General features: G+C 37.2%; 1 protein-coding gene across 3 annotated transcripts in view; it reads left to right on the forward strand.

Moving 5' to 3' along the window:
• Window positions 1-19,236, forward strand: part of OSBPL5 (oxysterol binding protein like 5) — a 526,154-nt gene that overhangs the window by 353,416 nt on the left and 153,502 nt on the right. For all 3 annotated transcript variants that reach the window (XM_053720419.1, XM_053720421.1, XM_053720420.1), the window contains 3 exons: window positions 10,094-10,190; window positions 16,335-16,433; window positions 18,158-18,255. In XM_053720419.1, coding sequence (XP_053576394.1) covers window positions 10,094-10,190; window positions 16,335-16,433; window positions 18,158-18,255 — 294 coding nt within the window. The remainder of the gene's footprint in view (window positions 1-10,093; window positions 10,191-16,334; window positions 16,434-18,157; window positions 18,256-19,236) is intronic.

The following is a 19,236-nucleotide window of genomic DNA, read 5'->3' on the forward strand; positions in this document are numbered from 1 at the left end:
CTTCAAACTGAAAACGAGATAAACACGACCCATCTTCATGGATTAACAAAGCCCTACCCTTTAAACCCCTCCTCAAATTCAAAAATTCCTGAACTGCCGTAACTGGGCAGCACACCCCACCAATCTGTTTCAGGCTAACCCAACAACCCCTACCTTCTTGATCAGTTTTCGATTTCTTTAGCCATAACAAAACCTCTTTCGAATACAACACAATATCATTCAAATCAAAACCACCTAGACTCCAACGATTCGCGGAAACCAATTCAGATACCCTAAAAGCACAAAAATATGCTAATAAAAAAGCTACATTAAATAATGATACTTCAAAACAAGAAAAACAAACTTTTTGTAAAACTAAAACCACTCTTTCTAATAATGAATTTAAAGGACGCCTCTTATCCAAAACTACTCTCTTCCTTAACAAGCCTCTCACTGCCATACAAATACAAAATTTTTTAGACAAATCCTCCCAACCTAACAATTTAAACAGGAAGGATAAAGCCGACATGTTACGCTTTATCAGTGATTTAGAATTTTTTTAACTCCCCACACCTCTATCCAATCCAAAAGCAAACTCACTTCATCCACATGCTTGTCGTTCTCAACAAGTTTATTGAGCCACTGGACCCAAACAGCCAAATACGCATTCCAAGTTCTAGGAGCTAAAGCTCCCCTCACCATATTCAAAACTCTAGAAAATTCAGGTACCACATTTCCTCCGGGCACGTAGCCCCCACAGTGTCTGCATCCGGAACTGCTTCTCGAAACCTCTGCCACTGAAAATGAGAAAGAGCATCAGCCCCTATATTCTCCTTTCCAGGAACATGAACAGCTCTAAAGTACACATTATGTTTCAGACATTCGAAAACAAACATTCTGATCAAACCAATAACAGGCTTTGAACTAGAAGATAAACGGTTGATGGCAAAAACCACACCCATATTATCTGAATGAAATAACACTTTTTTGTTTTCAAAATCACGACCCCAAATCTTCAAAGCAACCACTAAAGGGAATAACTCCAAAAAGACCAGGTTTCTAGTCAAGCCAGCTGCCGCCCAAACACCGGGCCAAGCACCAGAACACCATTTATTGCCAAACAATGCACCAAAACCATGTGCACCCGAAGCATCTGTAAATAAATGCAATTCACTGTTCGCCACTTCTACAGACTGAATCAAGGAAATACCATTGAAGTCCTTTAAAAAAGCTTTTCAAACACTCAAGTCCTCCTTAACCTGAGCAGACAAGCGGATCCTAAAATGAGGAACCTTAACTCCCACCGTTGATAAAGACAATCTCCTGCAAAAAATCCTACCAACCGGGATAATCTTGCAAGCAAAATTTAACTTGCCAACTAAAGATTGAATCTCCCTCAAAGAAAGCTTCTTTCTCCTAAGAGCAGAATCAACCGAAATGAACAAATCCTTAACCTTGTCTTCAGGAAGCCTGCATTCCATCAAAACTGTATCAATACAGATACCCAGAAAACTAATAACCGAAGAAGGCCCTTCGTTTTTTTCCGATGCAATAGGGATACCAAATTCCCCCGCCATAGCCAAAAAAGAATCCATAAAAACCTGACACGAATTCTGTCCAGACGGACCCACAAAAAGGAAATCATCCAAATAATGGATAACTGATGACAACCCAGAAATCTGTTTTTACCACCCATTCCAAAAAAGAGCTAAATTTTTCAAATAAGGAACAAGAAATGGAACAACCCATAGGTAAACACAAGTCCACAAAATAAGAACCATCCACAAAACAGCCCAATAAATGATGGCACGATGGGTGCACCGGCAACAACCTAAAAGCAGATTCAATATCGACTTTAGCCAACAATGCGTTAGCACCTGCCTCCCTAACCAGAAACAAAGCTTTATCGAAGGAAGCATACCTGACCATAGAAAGTTCGGGTTCAATACCATCATTCACCGAAAAACCTTTCGGAAAGGACAAATGATGTATAAGCCTAAATTGATTCGGTACCTTTTTCGGAATGACACCCAAGGGGGACACCCTTAGATTATCAAAAGGAGGAGCAGAAAATGGACCTACCATTCTACCCAAAGAAACCTCTTTCCGAATTTTTTGCAACACCACCTCAGGGAAATCCTTAGCAGACTTAAGATTACCGGCAAAAACAGACTCAATACCTTTAACAAATGGAATAAGGAAGCCATCATTGAAACCATTGAACAGAATCTCCGCCTCAGAAGCCATACCCCTTCTCCTACCGTACAACCTTCCTTAAAGGGACAGTCTAGTCAAAATTAAATTTTCATGATTCAGATAGGGCATGCAATTTTAAACAACTTTCCAATTTACTTCTATTATCTAATTTGCTCAATTCTTTAGATATCCTTTGTTGAAGAAATAGCAATGCACATGGGAAGCCAATCACACAAGGCCTCTAGGTGCAGCAACCAATCAGCAGCTACTGAGCATATCTAGATATGCTTTTCAGCAAGTGATATCAAGAGAATGAAACAAATTAGATAATAGAAGTAAATTAGAAAGTTGTTTGAAATGACATGCTCTTTCTAAATCACGAAAGAAAAAAATTGGCTCTCATGTCCCTTTAACCACGGCTCCATCTTTTCTACTTTCACCGGAGTCTTGGCTTTGAATGACACTATCAGCCTTAGATGAAGATTTTGCCCTCTTGAAGCACTTAACACTGGAATGAATTCCTCCACAAAAGGAACATTCATGCTTGTACTTGCAAGCCGCTCCAAACTTACACACCCCTTCATTGAACTGAAAACAGAGACCTTTCCTAAAGGCCACTGCAGATGAAGCTGGCGAGGAAGCGCTTGAGACCCCTCCCGAACCCCGAAAGGGCTGAACCGATCTCAACGGAGTCATAAGCTCCAACCAAATGCCCATATCCCTATCATCCCAAAGCATTTCCGGCCGAACCGCCAAACACTGGCGGAACTGCTCATCATACTTCCACCAAGCTAAACCACCATAAGTACGACAAGCACTTGCTATTTCGTCCAAGTAACAAAATAAAGAAGAACACAATTCAGGGTTCTTCTCACCAATAACACTAGCTAAAATACAGAATGCTCTAGACCAGTTAGACAAAGTTTTAGGAATCGTCCTAAACTTTCTTCTCCGTTCGTCATCCTCCTTCTTACCCGACTCACTTTTATTATCCTCCTTACTGTCAAAACTTTGATCCACAGGAAGAAGAGAAAAAATTTCAACAAACTCACGTCTCCAGATTTTTTCCTTAATATCTTTAGAGAGATGAATACCCAAAGGGCCAACTGAACACAAACAAGGACGCCTCAAGGCTTGATCAGATACTCTAACCTGACTCACCACCGAAGGAGCACCAGATGGAACAGAAACCGCCTGATCCAAGAGACTTAAACTAGGAGTCACATTTTGCGCAACCCAGGCACCAACAGGACCCGAGGGAACACTGACAATAGCCTGAGAACTGTTAACAACACTAGCATTAGACTGAGAGCTACTCTCCATCTTAGAAACTAAATCCTTCAAACCTCTTAATAAAACTTCACACCTGTCATCAGACGCACTCACATTCAACACCTGCAACTCACTACTACTCACACCTGTATTACGTGAAGCTCTGGATAACCCTCTGGATGTACCTGTCTCCTTCCTTGCATCCGGGCGTAAAGATTCATTTCCATGCCTCGGAACCCCTCTATCTCTGTGACTCCTTCTATCCGGAGATCTAGATCTCCTATGCTTCACTCTCTCCCTTGACTGACTGTCTAGTGTACCCCAGACAGACGTTTTTGAATCCTGATTCTTTCTGACAGTAATAGGCGACCGGGATCTTACCCGACGCTGTGCAACTGGAATCCTGGACCTTCTTTCCTGATTCCTGCCTTCTCCTGAATTAACCTGTGACCGAGAGGATGCGTAATCCCTATTATCTACAATACTACCGCTAACATAATCATTAACATCCCTTTCACCCCTGACAAAACTATGTCTATCCCTGTTTACATTACCCTCAACTAAAGGAGAATTCATGCCCACTGGACTACTAATGAACCCCCCAGCTTTTTCTGGAACTAAAGCCTTAATTAACTGATTTAAAACATCAATACCCCCTACCTGTTCCGTTGAAACTGGTCCTGAACAAGATGGTAACTGCTCCTCCTCATCACCAAAGTCGCTATATTGCTCCTCAATCCATAGAGAGTCTCCCTCTTCATGGCCGCTCCGACTAGCTCCGTCAGTCTGACCAGCATTGCAGCACCTATCCTGTAAAACAGCTGGGGAAAAAGACACATTACCCTGCCTAACGGCAGCCCCCCTTAATTCTTTAATACCCTGATTGATTCCGCTATCCCCACTACTGTTGAATTGATTACCACCCCTATTGTCATAACCCTGCTGAAACCCTACATCTAAACTAGCATCCTGAGCCACAGTGTGAACAGGTCCAGCTACATCAGTGCAGTGCTTCGTCTTCCTTACAGCTTTTTTACCAGACCCTTTAGTGCTGGGGTCTTGAAAATTTAGCTCCCGCCTAACCGCATCAGCCACTGGCCTAACTGTATCAGCCACTGGCCTATTTAACATCCTAGCTTCAGGCCTAGAGCCCGTTGAATTCCTATTCCCTGTGTGACCTGTTAATACTACATTGGCACCTTCATTGAGGGCCGTGATATCCAGACCCTGTGCTCCTCTAGGCCCTGAGGCCGTAATACCCCTCCGGGAAGATGAGCCCTCAAGGCCTGTAATGGCCGTTACCTGGTCACGAAAAGGCGCCAAATTCAAATATGACTCATCTTCCGAGTCTTCCTCACAGGCCCCCATTGCCGCCTCATTTTCACCTTGATAACCAGGATACATCCCCACTTCACCTGCAAAAGAAATTATATTACCTTCTCCAGGCTCCGAAACCGGCAACCGTGACTCCTTCGGAACGCTGCCGACACCATTCCTGCTCCGCCGCTTGTTCACAGCTCCCGACTTGCTTGCGACTGTGCCGGCCTGCACCGCCCGTTGTTCGGAACCGCCTCCAGCTGATGAAGTCCTCACCACTCTCCTTCTTCTGCTACCGGAATCCTGCCTCTTCTCTCCCGATGGACTCAGCCTCTCAGGCGGGCGGGACCTACGAACAGGCCTAGAAGCTCCGCCACCCGCCGTCATCACTCCTCCGGAACCGATGGCCTCTTCAGGGACGAGTCTTCGCTGGATCCAGTCGACGCCCTTCGTCTTCAGCAGCTCTTGCACTGTTCCAAGAATTGATTGTAGATCTGCCATCGTAAGTATCAGACAACCGGAACGCTTCTATGAGGTAAGTACAGGAACGCTTCTTTGCAGGTCTTCTCCACACAATGACGAACTGGAAAGTGAGCAACGGCTCACGAAGACAAGCCCATCTGCGCCTCGAGTGAGGTCACTGGCCCCTCCTCTCACAGGCGCTCGACGGGGCCGCATTTACAGAGGAATGCAAAACACGTAGAGAGGATATAGTAAAATAGTGTATTGCTGTTTTAGGAAAATGAGTTGTCTTCTCTTCATAAATATGCAGGAGACAAGGTAGAAGTTAAAGGGCCATTGTAGCAAAAATAATATACATACTGTAATATGTTCTTCAAACCATGGGTCGGGACACATTACTGTCGGGACATTCTTGTGAACTGCTTGTGCAATGCCGCCCCCTGCAGATTTGCGGCCAATCAGCCGCTAGCAGGGGATATCAATGTCGGATTGATATCCACAGCCTCAGAGACAAGTTATGGAGCAACAGTCTTTAGACCGCTGCTTCATAATTGCTGTTTCCGGGGAGCCTGAAGGCTCGCGCAGAAACAGGTGCATTAAAGGGACACTGTACCCAAAAAATTTCTTTTGTGATTCAGATAGAGCATGCAATTTTAAGCAACTATCTAATTTACTCCTATTATCATTTTTCCTTCGTTCTCTTGCTATCTTTATATGAAAAAGAAGGCATCTAAGCTTTTTCTTGGTTCAGCACTCTGGACAGCAGTTTTTGATTGGTGGTTGAATTTATCCACCAATCAGCAAGGACAACCTAGGTTGTTCACCAAAAATGGGCCGGCATCTAAACTTACATTCTTGCATTTCAAATAAAGATACCAAGAGAATAAAGAAGATTTGATAATAGGAGTAAATTAGAAAGTTGCTTAAAATTGCATGCTCTATCTGAATCATGAAAGAAAATTTTTGGGTACAGTGTCCCTTTAAGCTTTATTCGGAGCTTGATAGTTCGGCCCATAAGCATAAAAATAGGGTTGCAAAGGTATGTGGTATCATGACACTGGGTCTTGAGAAAAAAGGTTTAAAGAACCCTGTGTTAGCGCATGTAATTTTAGTAATATTGAGCCCCGACTACTGTGTTTAACTCCCGCAAAGGGGTTAAAGACACTGTAGAAATACCACTCAGAGTCGTGCGACTAGCGCTGCTGATTCCCGAGCTTGAGTCCCAAGTGGTATTTTTTTTTTTTTATCCCCTTTGTGGGGGTTAAACACACAGTAGTCTAGGATCGCTAGCCTTAAAATGACATGATCTAACGTATTAGAGCATCTAATATTCTGACCATAATGGCCCTTCAAGTAAGTGACAAAAGTATAGGGGGTAGATTTATCATACCCCGGACAGACATGACATCATACGCAGGGGCTGTCAATCATCATGATCGTATTTGATCGGGAATATTGCAGTGGTGGAGGACAAGTTAAAGGGACACTGAACCCAAATTTTTTATTTCATGATTCAGATAGAGCATGCAATTTTAAGCAACTTTCTAATTTACTCCAATTATCAATTTTTCTTCATTCTCTTGCTATCTTTATTTGAACAGCAAGAATGTAAGTTTAGAAGCCGGCCCAAATCAGGGTTGGCTCCAGAACAAATGAAATGGGGGGGGTGCATTTTTTTTCCCGAGGGGGCACACATTTACAAAGCCAAGTACATAGTTGAAACGCTGGTAGTATTGCTGCTCATGGGAATTATGATGATTTTATATTGCTACAGCCCATTGAATGCATTAATAGAGCTAATTCATTTTGCAGTTTTTTGTATGAGTAATTTATGCTGCTGAGCTCCAAAAACCTGGCATAGTTTGGTAGGGCTTCTAAATTTAGAATATGTTAGGAATACATTCATTATAGCTGTAAGGATGAATAAATATTCTGCTCACAAAACGACAAATGTACTTCAGTGTTCAGTATATGCTGTATTACCAACAACTTAACAAGTGGGGTCTGAATGGATTGTGCAGAATTCCTAAGAACAATATTAGCTAAATAGAAGACATGCAGCCACTACTAGCTGGTGGTTTGTGCAGTGCACCCTGCTCCATCTCATTAAAGCCCTGAGGAATGTGCCTGGCACACTGAGGGACACTCCCACGCTTACTTAATACCTTAATATCTGATGGCTGGTGTGATGATGACCTGACCACTTGAGACCTTGAGACTCGAGTTGCTTTGCTTGTCGTCGAGTGTGCTGTGTGACTGGCCAGTAGTCCTGCGCAGCGGCGAACGCTATTGTCCCGCCCTTTCTTCTCCCCGAGTTCCCACCCCCTAACCAATCAAGAAATCCAACTAGGAGGAGTAGCGTAGAGTAGGAGTCAGTGACGTGAGTGACACTCCAGGCAGTCAGCCAGAGTCTTGGGCGAGGGTGGGTGGGTAGGTAGAGCTTGGAGACAGTGGCGTCATTGGGCACAACTGGGCCCGGCTTAAAAAAATAAATAAAAAAATAATTAATTGTTGCTATGTCAGCAGTGGGGCGGGGGAGGGGGCACAACATTCTATTTGGGCGGGCATTGACCCCCATTACCCCCCCCCCTTGGAGCCGACCCTGCAGCCCATTTTTGGTTCACAACCTGGGTTGTCCTTGCTGATTGGACAGCACCAATAAACAAGTGCTGTCCATGGTCCTGAACCAAAAATTGGCTGGCTCCTTAGCTTAGATGTCTTATTTTTCAAATAAAGAAAGCAAGAGAATGAAGAAAAAATTATAATAGGAGTAAATTAGAAAGTTGCTTAAAAATGCTGCTCTATTTGAATCATGAAAGAAAAAATGTGGGTTCAGTGTCCTTTTAAGGAGCAGTGGTCTTATGACCGCTGCTTCTTAACTTAAAGGCACAATATACACTATTTTTTTCTTTGCATAAATGTTTTGTAGATGATCTATTTATATAGCCCATAAAGTTTTTTAATTTTTTTTTATAGTTTTGCTTATTTTTAAATAGTTTTTGCTTATTTTTAAACCCGACGCACACAAACACCCGCAATAAACCTCTTTTCGCTTGCGCTTAACTGTTATCGCGCCACTCGTAATCTGGCCCTTACTTTGTTCCTAGTAATCAATTTTACCTGCTGGAGTGTATTATATTGTTTACAAATATCTCATTTACCTATATTTTGGCATTTGAAATAGCTGATTGTACCTGTGATTACCCTGCCTATATAAATTCTATACTTAAGTATTAGCTATAAAAAAAGTTGTGTAAACATAGTCAGAATAAGAAATTACGCTCCCAGTGGGAGTTAAGAAAGATAAGTAATAAAATGTTATGTTCGCTCTGAGGACCTGATGATCTAAACTTTGCCAGATCAGATGTGGTTTTTCTCGCCAACTATTTCTTGCGTAATTAAATAAAGGAGCAGTTCCTGCGTGAAGTTGAGAAGTCTCTTATAGAAAGTTGTGGAGCTCGCTGGAAAGGGAAACTGTTGTGTAGAGCAGTATGCAGTAAGCAGGGGGTCAACTTTAAAAATAAAATCCTGCAGCCAATATTAATCACATTACGCTGCTTTCTGCATATAGCATCTTATAATCGCCTATATTTTGTTTGCATATGTTTGTCTATTAGGGTTATAAGAATTTTGAGTGCTTTGAGACCACCTTTTAGTTTGCAAGAAAAAAAGAGATTTGCAGTGCAACAATCTTTACACAATTATGCTGGGATTAGAGAGACAATTTCATATGCGCCCATGTAATGCCCATTTTATGATAAAACAACAATTACGCTTAGCATTTTGTAATTTTTTTTTTAATTTCTATGTGATTTTTGCACATCCAGTGCACTTAAATTAAGATTTATGCTGTGAATATTTAATATGATTTATTCCTGTGTAATTTACATAAAAAGTTTGTTTTTATTGAAATACGATTTTTGATGCACCTCAACAGTACAATTTTTTCCTGCGTATTTTTGTGCGAATGTTTCAATTATTAATTTTGTCATTTAAAATGCAAATTTTATTTTACACTTTGTAATGTCCACATTTCCTCCCCATATGAAAATGCAGAGACGCCCTGTTTTCAGGGTAAAAAGTGGCTTTAGATCATTCCACTAGGGAAATAGTACTGGCAGCATTCTTTAATAATCTCGCCATCCTAGAGACCTTTAAATCATTGGGCTTTGGTATACAGACAGAGATCATTTTTAATGTGTTGTCGTTTCAAAGAACAAAATCAGTTATTTTGTATACAAAAATATATCTAAAGAACAAATTTCTCATACACTTTATTCTCTGCAACTTGAATAACAAGTAATTGAAAACACATCAAGGAAAAAACAGTGCACTGTCCCTATAAGCCAATTTTATGTACAAGCAACTATAATTAAAAATTAAAGGGACACTGAACCCAAATTTTTTCTTTTGTTGTTCAGATAGAGCATGCAATTTTAAGCAACTTTCGAATTTACTTCTATTATCAAATTTTCTTCATTCTCTTGGTATCTTTCAAGAATGTACGTTTAGATGCCGGCCCATTTTTGGTGAACAACCTAGGTTGTCCTTGCTGATTGGACATCACCAATAAACAAGTGCTGTTCATGGTACTGAACCAAAAATTGGCTGGCTCCTTAGCTTAGATGCCTTATTTTTCAAATAAAGATACCAAGAGAACAAAAAATTGATAATAGGAGTAAATTAGAAAGTTGCTTAAAATTGCATGCTCTATCTGAATCATGGAAGAAAAAATTCAGGTTCAGTGGCCCTCAACAAACTAATCCATGGAAATATCAATAAAATCAATTTACTATTGTTTTTATATTTTATTTTCATAATGCAACCATTATACTATTGAAAAGTAAAGCATTTTGTTTTGTTTTAGGTAAGCCACCATCCTCCGGTATCTGCTTTCCATGTCAGCAATAGGAAAGACGGATTTTCAATCACTGGAAGCATTCTGGCCAGATCCAGATTCTATGGTATTAAAAATTCTACAAATGCAATACAGATCTAACCTTATTCCTTTAGCCCATTAATTATAATGTATTTATTTATTAAATGCCAAAGCACTTATGTTTATTAATGTCTTTTACCGTTATGTCAGAAGAGTTTTCATAGTCCATTGCAATAATTACAAGTTGCCTTTAAAAGTACTGAGTTACACAGGGGAATGGTGTAATTCTTGTAAAATGACAAAGCTGCAGATTATCTGTGCTGTGCAGAGACCTGTACAGATGTGCCCTAGTTTATAGAAGCAGATTTGTGCACTATCAGCAGTTTGTGCAGAGTCCCTTGAGTATTGTGACAATGCAGTGTGTCAGACTAGTTACAAAACTTGCTAATTGTGCATCAGCACTTAGCGCTTTTTCTGCTATTCTTTAGTGCAACGAGGCAATGAAAATTGCTCAGGCAATAAATGTTTTTGTAACCACAAACCACAGTAAATGCAGGGATATATGCTAATATCTGTTTGGGTGAAAAGCTTAAAAGAACATATTATGCAAATATTTTCTACCCTGTATATGAAAGTGCAGCAGTTAAACAAGTTGAAAACATATTTTGCATGGAAAAAGGTGACGCAAAAGCTGTTTAAATTCACTACTGGGAATTTCAGGAAAAAGTTGTACCGGATAATTCTTAGCATTTTTACTACCACTGTACTTAAACATAAATAAAGCCTTTTAAAAAAAAAAAAAAAAAAAGTATTTACCTGCAACTATATATATCACGGTACTTAAACATAAAGACTTTTTTTAAAATTTACCTGCCACTATATATATATATATATATATATATATATATATATATATATATAGTGTTTTTTTGGCATAAAAAGATTTTTTAGCGGATAAGTTTCAACTAGCTATTTATTCACAGAATTAAGAAATTACTGTACAATTAACAAAAAAAAGGTAAAAAAATAAATTATATATATATTTTTATATATATAGATATAAATATATATATATATATATATATATATATATATATATATATATATACAGTATATAACATTAGTTATTACATACCATGAAAACCTGTAGGGCTAGATTACAAGTGGCGCGCCTACTGCACTCAAACTAAAATTTTAACATGGCTGGGTTCAGGAGTTCAGATATTGCGAATGCACTAACTTCTTCTCTCCATAGACTTCAATGGAGCACGCTATAAAAAACAAAACGTAACACTTAACGCTCTCTAACCGACACCGCTTTAGCCGAACTGCGCTAAAGCCAAAGGTTTTTATGAATACTTTAAATTCCAATGCTCTTCACATAGAAGAGAATGTTATTTTAATATATTAAAATATATATATATATATATATTTTATATATTTTTTTGTATATGACTTATATATATATATATATATATATATATATCTATATTAAAATATACATACAATATATCTATATTAAAATATACATATATATAAATCAATGTAAATATTTGCATAGGAAATTAGTACATCTAGGCAAGTATCCCCGCTTGCTTTTCCCCAGAAATTCTTAATATACAATGTTTCCAATGCACAAGCGAATTGTGGGTAAGATATGCAAATTAGATATGCAAATTCTCATTTTTTTTTTGCTTCAAAAATACTGTTTTGACACAGCGATCCTTTGAATCAGGATTATGACAGCAGACTAGAAATCACTCACTAGACAAGCCTGTTTCATTCTTTTTGGAACTCATCAGTAGGAGATAGATTTCTGGTTGCTGCATTGGAAAAGCTATTTTCATGGTTAAACCAAAATTCATTAAAATTATGGGGGGAGATAAAAAACTGAAATTAAAATCCTCCATTTCTCAAAATTAAATCAATGTAAATATTTGCATAGGAAATTAGTACATCTAGGCAAGTATCCCCGCTTGCTTTTCCCCAGAAATTTTTAATGTTTCCAATGCACAAGAGAATTGTGGGTAAGATATGCAAATTCTCAGTTTTTTTGCTTCAAAAATACTGTTTTGACACAGCGATCCTTTTAAACAGGATTATGACAGCAAAGGATCGCTGTGTCAAAACAGTATTTTTGAAGCAAAAAAACTGAGAATATGCATATCTAATTTGCATATCTTACCCACAATTCTCTTGTGCATTGGAAACATTGTATATTAAGAATTTCTGGGGAAAAGCAAGCGGGGATACTCGCCTAGATGTACTAATTTCCTATGCAAATATTTACATTGATTTAATTTTGAGACATGGAGGATTTTAATTTCAGTTTTTTATCTCCCCCCATAATTTTAATGAATTTTGGTTTAACCATGAAAATAGCTTTTCCAATGCAGCAACCAGAAATCTATCTCCTACTGATGAGTTCCAAAAAGAACAAAACAGGCTTGTCTAGTGAGTGATTTCTGGTTTGCTGTCATAATCCTGTTTAAAAGGATCGCTGTGTCAAAACAGTATTTTTGAAGCAAATCCTATGAGGTAAGTAAATGCGTCCCTTAAAGGAATGGATGTCCCTTGGCAATCCCAGAAACCGCTTCAGTGTCTCCTCAATATGGTAGAATGGATCCCTTTTGTTGCAGATTCGGTCGGATATCTTCCTCTCAGTAGTATGATGTTTCAAAAACATAAGAAAGGGAATACAAACATAGACCAGTAGTGCAACACTGTATGTACTTTAAAAGATAGTTTTATTATCTCAATGTTAAAAATGCTCACATTTATAACCCTCAATCCAATATGAGGTATCACAAAGGCATCAGTAGCAGTTTTTTTAAAAAACTGCTACTGATGTGACAAACATTTATCAAATGCCTTTGTGATACCTCATATTGGATTGAGGGTTATAAATGTGAGCATTTTTTAACATGGAGATAATAAAACTATCTTTTAAAGTACATACAGTGTTGCACTACTGGTCTATGTTTGTATTTTACCATATTGAGGAGACACTGAAGTGGTTTCTGGGATTGCCAAGGGATATCCATTCCTTTAAGGGACGCATTTACTTACCTCATAGGATTGAGGTCACCTGCTGTAAGTAGGCATCTATCTGCATTTTTGGATTACACAAGAATAAGTTAGCACACTTAGCTTATATGGGAACCCAAGAGTATGTGTTCTTACACGGATATTGCATGACCAATATTGACTTATTTATCATCTAATTTTATTAACCCTTTAGAATAAGGTGTTTTTTAAACTTTCCTGGGACTTGATCAATTCATTTATCTCATTAATTTACTATATTTTTTTGTATCAATTGACAAAACTAATACTGTATTGGACTACTTAATCTGCTAATTTTTTCAATATACATTGTATGAACCGTTTTCTGTGGTGGACCTCACTAGGTTCTGAAAGACCATTAGAAGAAAATGAACCAACTTATTTACTTATTTATTGGCAATTTTATTCATTTATTTATTTATTTGGTTGTTTTTTATTTATTTATTTATTAATTTTTCATTAATTTTCTATTAGAGTTGTATACACTTATTCAGCTATCTATACAACCATATAGCATTTATCCTCTGTCATACACATTTAAGTAATTACATCTGTATACGCTCATATAAACCAAGCGCCCGGATACCTATCTTCTCACCAATTTCTCAAACACATTAGGAATAAGATAGTCCAAGGTGGGGACCTTCTATCTATCATTATTCCAGGTATTAGGCAGCAGGTTTATTCTCCAAAAAATTAGAGCCATGGGCCAAGGGTTATACACTTAGCTCTGATTTATTCATCCTCTTTTAAACTATATATATATATATACATATATATATATATATATATATATATATATACACACACAGTATATGTATATCGAAAAGTCTGTTTTAAAATAAAAAAGACCTATTTTTTATGTGAAGAACATTAGAATTTCAAGTATTTCTATTTTAAACACATGTTTCAAGGTATTTGACTGGAAAGGGTTCAAAAGTTAATATATACACATATATGTGTATACATATACATTTGTGTGTTTATATGTGTATATATGTATGTACATATGTATTTACACATATAAACACATAAATACAGACACACACACACATACATTGGTGCCCTTCCCAGTCATACACTTTGCCATATACCATATCTCTTTTAACACTTAGAAACATTTTTATAAATTTTTATTGAAAAATGTGTGTGTATATATATATATATATATATATATATATATATATATATATATATATAAATCAATGTAGAAGTGCACTCTCACTTAAAACAAACACATCCCCCAGGGTGCTAACAAGAGCTGTAAATTTTGAAAAAAAAACAGCTTGCACTCTCTGGATTTATTCAAAAACGTTTTATTCAAACAAGTGACATTTCGGGGTCTATCGCCCCTTCCTCAGACCATCTGAGGAAGGGGCGATTGACCCCGATAAGTCACCTGTTTGTTTAAAACATTTTTTAAGAAATCCAGAGTGTGTGTGTGTGTGTAATACTTTAATTTAATGTGTTTCAACCTATAACTTTCAACTTGTAATACCAGTGCAAATTAGTGTGGTCATGATAGCATTAAACGCATCGGTTGCACTCAAGCAATATCGGCCCCGCTAACTCTTCTCTGGTTAGCACGCTTTACCATGGACTTTAATATCAAAGAGGCATGCTAATGGTAAAGCACACACACAATCCTTAGCGTGCCACTTGTAATCTAGGCCGTAGTTTTTTAACTGTAGAACCAAATTCTCTAAAGGGGGTTATTGGCATATTATAATTCAGCTAAGATCAAACAGGTATAACAGCATTGTAGTATTGTAGGGCATCGTTTTGTTGCAGTTTCCGCTTTGTGCATTACAAAGTGTAGCGCAGTGTTTATTTCAAGGTTACAAGTGATTGACAAGGTAAAGATACAGTAAGGCTCTTTTGCACTGCTGTAGTGTGTAAATATGATGTTGTCAGAAACACCACTTACATTACCCCGTTCAAGTTCATCTTTCCTATTCCTGGTTGCTAGTCGGCGTCAGGTGGAGGGATTCCTTAAACGGGAGTGACAGTGACAAAATTATAATTGGAAACAACAGGGCCTGCAGATGCAAGAGTAAGGGGGTAAAGAAGGCAGCAGGCAAGGATGCTAAACAATCCAAGGTCAGGGCAGGCGGCTGGCAAGGCAAAGACATAATGAAGTGAAAAAGCAAGTACTGTGGGCGCCTTAAAGGGCAAGTCAAAAAAATATATGAGTTGATTATGTCCTAATACATATGAAAAAAATCTTTTAACAAATGATAGGTAAATGATCAAGAAAAAAAATCTTTTAACAAATGATAGGTAATGATCAAGAAAAAAACAACAGCCAATTGAAATGAATGTTAAAATATAATTTAATTAGACTTTACTAAATGTATTAAAAGAGTTGTAAGCGAAATAATTCATACAATGAGATAAATATAAAATGGCAATACTAAATGTACATAAATAAATGCATAAAAACTTATTTATATAAAATGAGTAATTCTCTGTAAGTGACCTATCTATGTAGAGAGAAGACCTCTAAAGACACTTCAAAATACTTAGCCTCTGCTGCAGACAGGGTTAAGGAAGCAAAAAAGCAGTACTAATGAGAGAAAACGAATCCTGCTTATTTAAGCAAAATAACAATGAGCTGCAACAATGATGCTCAATTCAATTTCAAAGTTTTAGAATTGGTGTAAAACGGCAATCCTGCGCAGGTTATAGCCGTGGAGAAACAGTACCTTAATTTGTTCAGGAGCTCCAAGTGTTTTTGTAATCCAGTGTAGTGGTTATACCGCCAGCATGAAACAGCTCTGGGAACCCTCTGTGTGTGATGGGAAGAAAGACGCCAAGCTCCTCTCCCCTACACACTCTGGAATTCCACCCTCAGCTGTGTGATGTCCGTTTGTTGCTTCAGTGTTTCCTGGAGTACGGTGTCCTTCTTTGTTCACATCAAAATTCCATCACGATAACGACATTCCTTAGGAAGAACCAAGGTGCAAATATTTATATTGTAGGACTGTTTGTCCAAAGTCATACCAGTATCTGTTGGAATATTATCTAGAATCACATAATTAGCATATTTTTAAAATGTATTTTGCTGAATAGCTTCATAGGTGTCATATTCCCATATCCAGGTTATAAATGTATGATTGAATAAGACTTTGCTAATCTATTGATCACATTTTCTTAATTTTAGGCAATTCCCTTTCTGCAATATTAGATGGAAATGCAAGGCTTACATTTCTGACTCGGGAAGAAGAATACATCATCACTATGCCATATGCTCACTGTAAAGGTATGGAAGGAACGGGCACGTTATTTATTATAGGTTACAAACATATGGCTGGATCCTATTCAACTCCCTATTGATAACAGCCCTGCCACTATAACTCATGGTGGTTCACTCATAGGAATGGGCAAATGCGCTTGTATTCAAATTTGAATGTTAAACCGAATGTTATTGTAGAAATTTGATTTACATAATAGAATGTTGATAGTAACGAATATTCTTAAAAATTCTATTATCGAATGTTATTTTCAGTTTTCAAATGTCACTTTCGAATTCGAATGTGACAATCGAATGTGATATTCCTATTTGAATGTGACATTCAAATTCGAATATTACATTTATAAAACACAGTTGTAGACTAGAAATACTATTTAGAATATTACATTTATAAAAAAGAGTATTAGACTAGAAATACTATTTTGAATTTGAATGTGACATTCAAATTCGAATATTACATTTATAAAACACAGTATTAGACTAGAAATACTATTTCACATTTGAATGTCACATTCAAACTCGAATTTAGCATTCAAATTCGAATTTTACATTTATTAAACACAGTTGTAGACTAGAAATACTATTTTGAATTTGAATGTTACATTCGAATTCGAATGTAGCATTTGAATTTGAATATTACATTTAAAAAACAGTATTAGACTAGAAATACTATTTTGAATTTGAATGTGACATTCAAATTCGAATGTAGCATTCGAATTTGAATATTACATTTATTAAACACAGTTGTAGACTAGAAATACTATTTTGAATTCGAATGTCACATTTGAATTCGAATATTACATTTCAAAATTGAATAAATACATAGCTAAACATTCTATTATTCGAACTACTATTTTCAAATTTTATTGGCAAATTTGAAAATGAAAATTCAAAAATAGAATGTTAGAATGTTATATAAACATTCGAAATTCGATTCGAATGAGCGAACGTATCAAAATTCGTTTTAAATTTTGAATTTTTAGAAAACATCCGCCCATCCCTAGTCACTCATCACAAACAAATAGCAGCTCGAACACTGTGGCATTAGACACACTAGAGCATAGTAGGTTCGGTATCCTATGGCTGTTGATATTATGCATGGAAGTGGACAGTTCTCCCGCAGAAACCATATGAACAACAATTATTAATTAGCCAAAGCTCAATGCCAGGGATCAAAAAGAAAAAATTAACTAACCATTAATACTCCCTTATTAAAACGAGACTGCACCCCCAGCACAGTTAACACCAGTGGTGGGATCAGCCTGTTCTCACGTGTTCTTAAAGGGATAGAAATGTGCATAGGTGCATTTCAGTTTTAAGCAAAAAGCAATTTTGCAATAAACTTCCATTATCAAAAATAGTTCTAATAAAAAGTTATTACTGTTTTTCTGCGGCATACGCACTAATGCAGGTTGTAAGTATCTGAGTGACTTTCCAATTTAGTTTTATTATCACATTTACTTTTTTCTCTTGTAGTCTTTTGTTGAAAAGCATATCCCGGTAGGCTCAGAAACATCAGTGCACCAGTGGGAGCTAGCTGGTGAGTGGTGGCTCCAATCATATTTCTCTTGTCATAGGCACCCCAGATGTGTTCAGCTAGCTCCAAGTAGTGCATTACTGTTCTGACTTTAACTATGTGTTTAACCCATTTGCAGAGGTTAAACACACAGATTTGTGCAAGCAAAAGTGCATTTATAAAATATGTTTTTAAGTGACACTCTCTTTTGTTATAGGTCTTTTGTATGGCACAATGACAATGGAATTAGGGGGTAAAGTGACAATTGAATGTGAGAAAACTAGATATACAACAGAGCTGGAATTCAAGCTTAAGGTAATTCTAATGAACTGTAACAATTTATTATAGTTTACATTTGTATCATTTGATAAATGTAGTTGCTGTGCTGCCCTAGGCACTGGGAAGTGTGCTGCTCCCAAAATCCCCCAACAACCAAAAATGTATTTATTTATATATTGATTTATTATTTATTTGTGCATTTATTTATGTGTTTATTTATGTATTATTTTAGTTTACATTTATTTCATATATTTGTCACAACCAGAGGCTTGGGACACATAAAGGAATCATGCAACCCCAATATATGATATGGGGTTACTGATTTGTAGTAAAATTAATTAAAAAAAAATTAAATAGAACTACCCCTCAAGATCTGCTGTCACCTATATCTTGCTACCCTGGGCACAGACTTAGTGCCCCTAGCCAAATGTATGCCCCATATCTTTACATAAAAAGATGTGATTGAGTAAACCTGTGACAAATCATCACAAATAAATAGTTTGTGTCAATATCAATAGACAATTCAAATGTCACTGGATAAGGCCCACGCCTGGTGGCACAGAGTTGTAAAATTGGGTCCAAGCAGGTGAGCTTCAAAATAAATCCAAAGCAAACAAGATTTTCTCATTATGGTCATAACCTGGTGACTAAGATATCTAAGAGGGATTGCCAAACCAAACAGGAATATCTTGCCACATGTTGAGTAGTTGCTTCTGAACTAATTGCGTATCCTCTATCATTTCCTGCTTCAAGACAATAAAAAGCCCCCTTGTTACATTTGGACATCTTCTCACCAATGTACTGAGGGGTGTGATCAACCTGCGCTGGGAAAGTTACCAATAAACCACTGGGTAAATGGAGTATCCTCAAACTCCACAGAGAAGAATACAATCATACAATAGTAATAAGGATATTACTATAATAACCCCTGGCGCTAACGTGTAGCTAAAATTGGTAATGCAAAGGTTCTAATTATTGTATACTATAAACAATAAATTACCTTAGTACGATGGAAAT

This window comes from Bombina bombina, chromosome 7 (genome assembly GCF_027579735.1).
Source record: "Bombina bombina isolate aBomBom1 chromosome 7, aBomBom1.pri, whole genome shotgun sequence".
Classification (NCBI taxonomy): domain Eukaryota; kingdom Metazoa; phylum Chordata; class Amphibia; order Anura; family Bombinatoridae; genus Bombina; species Bombina bombina.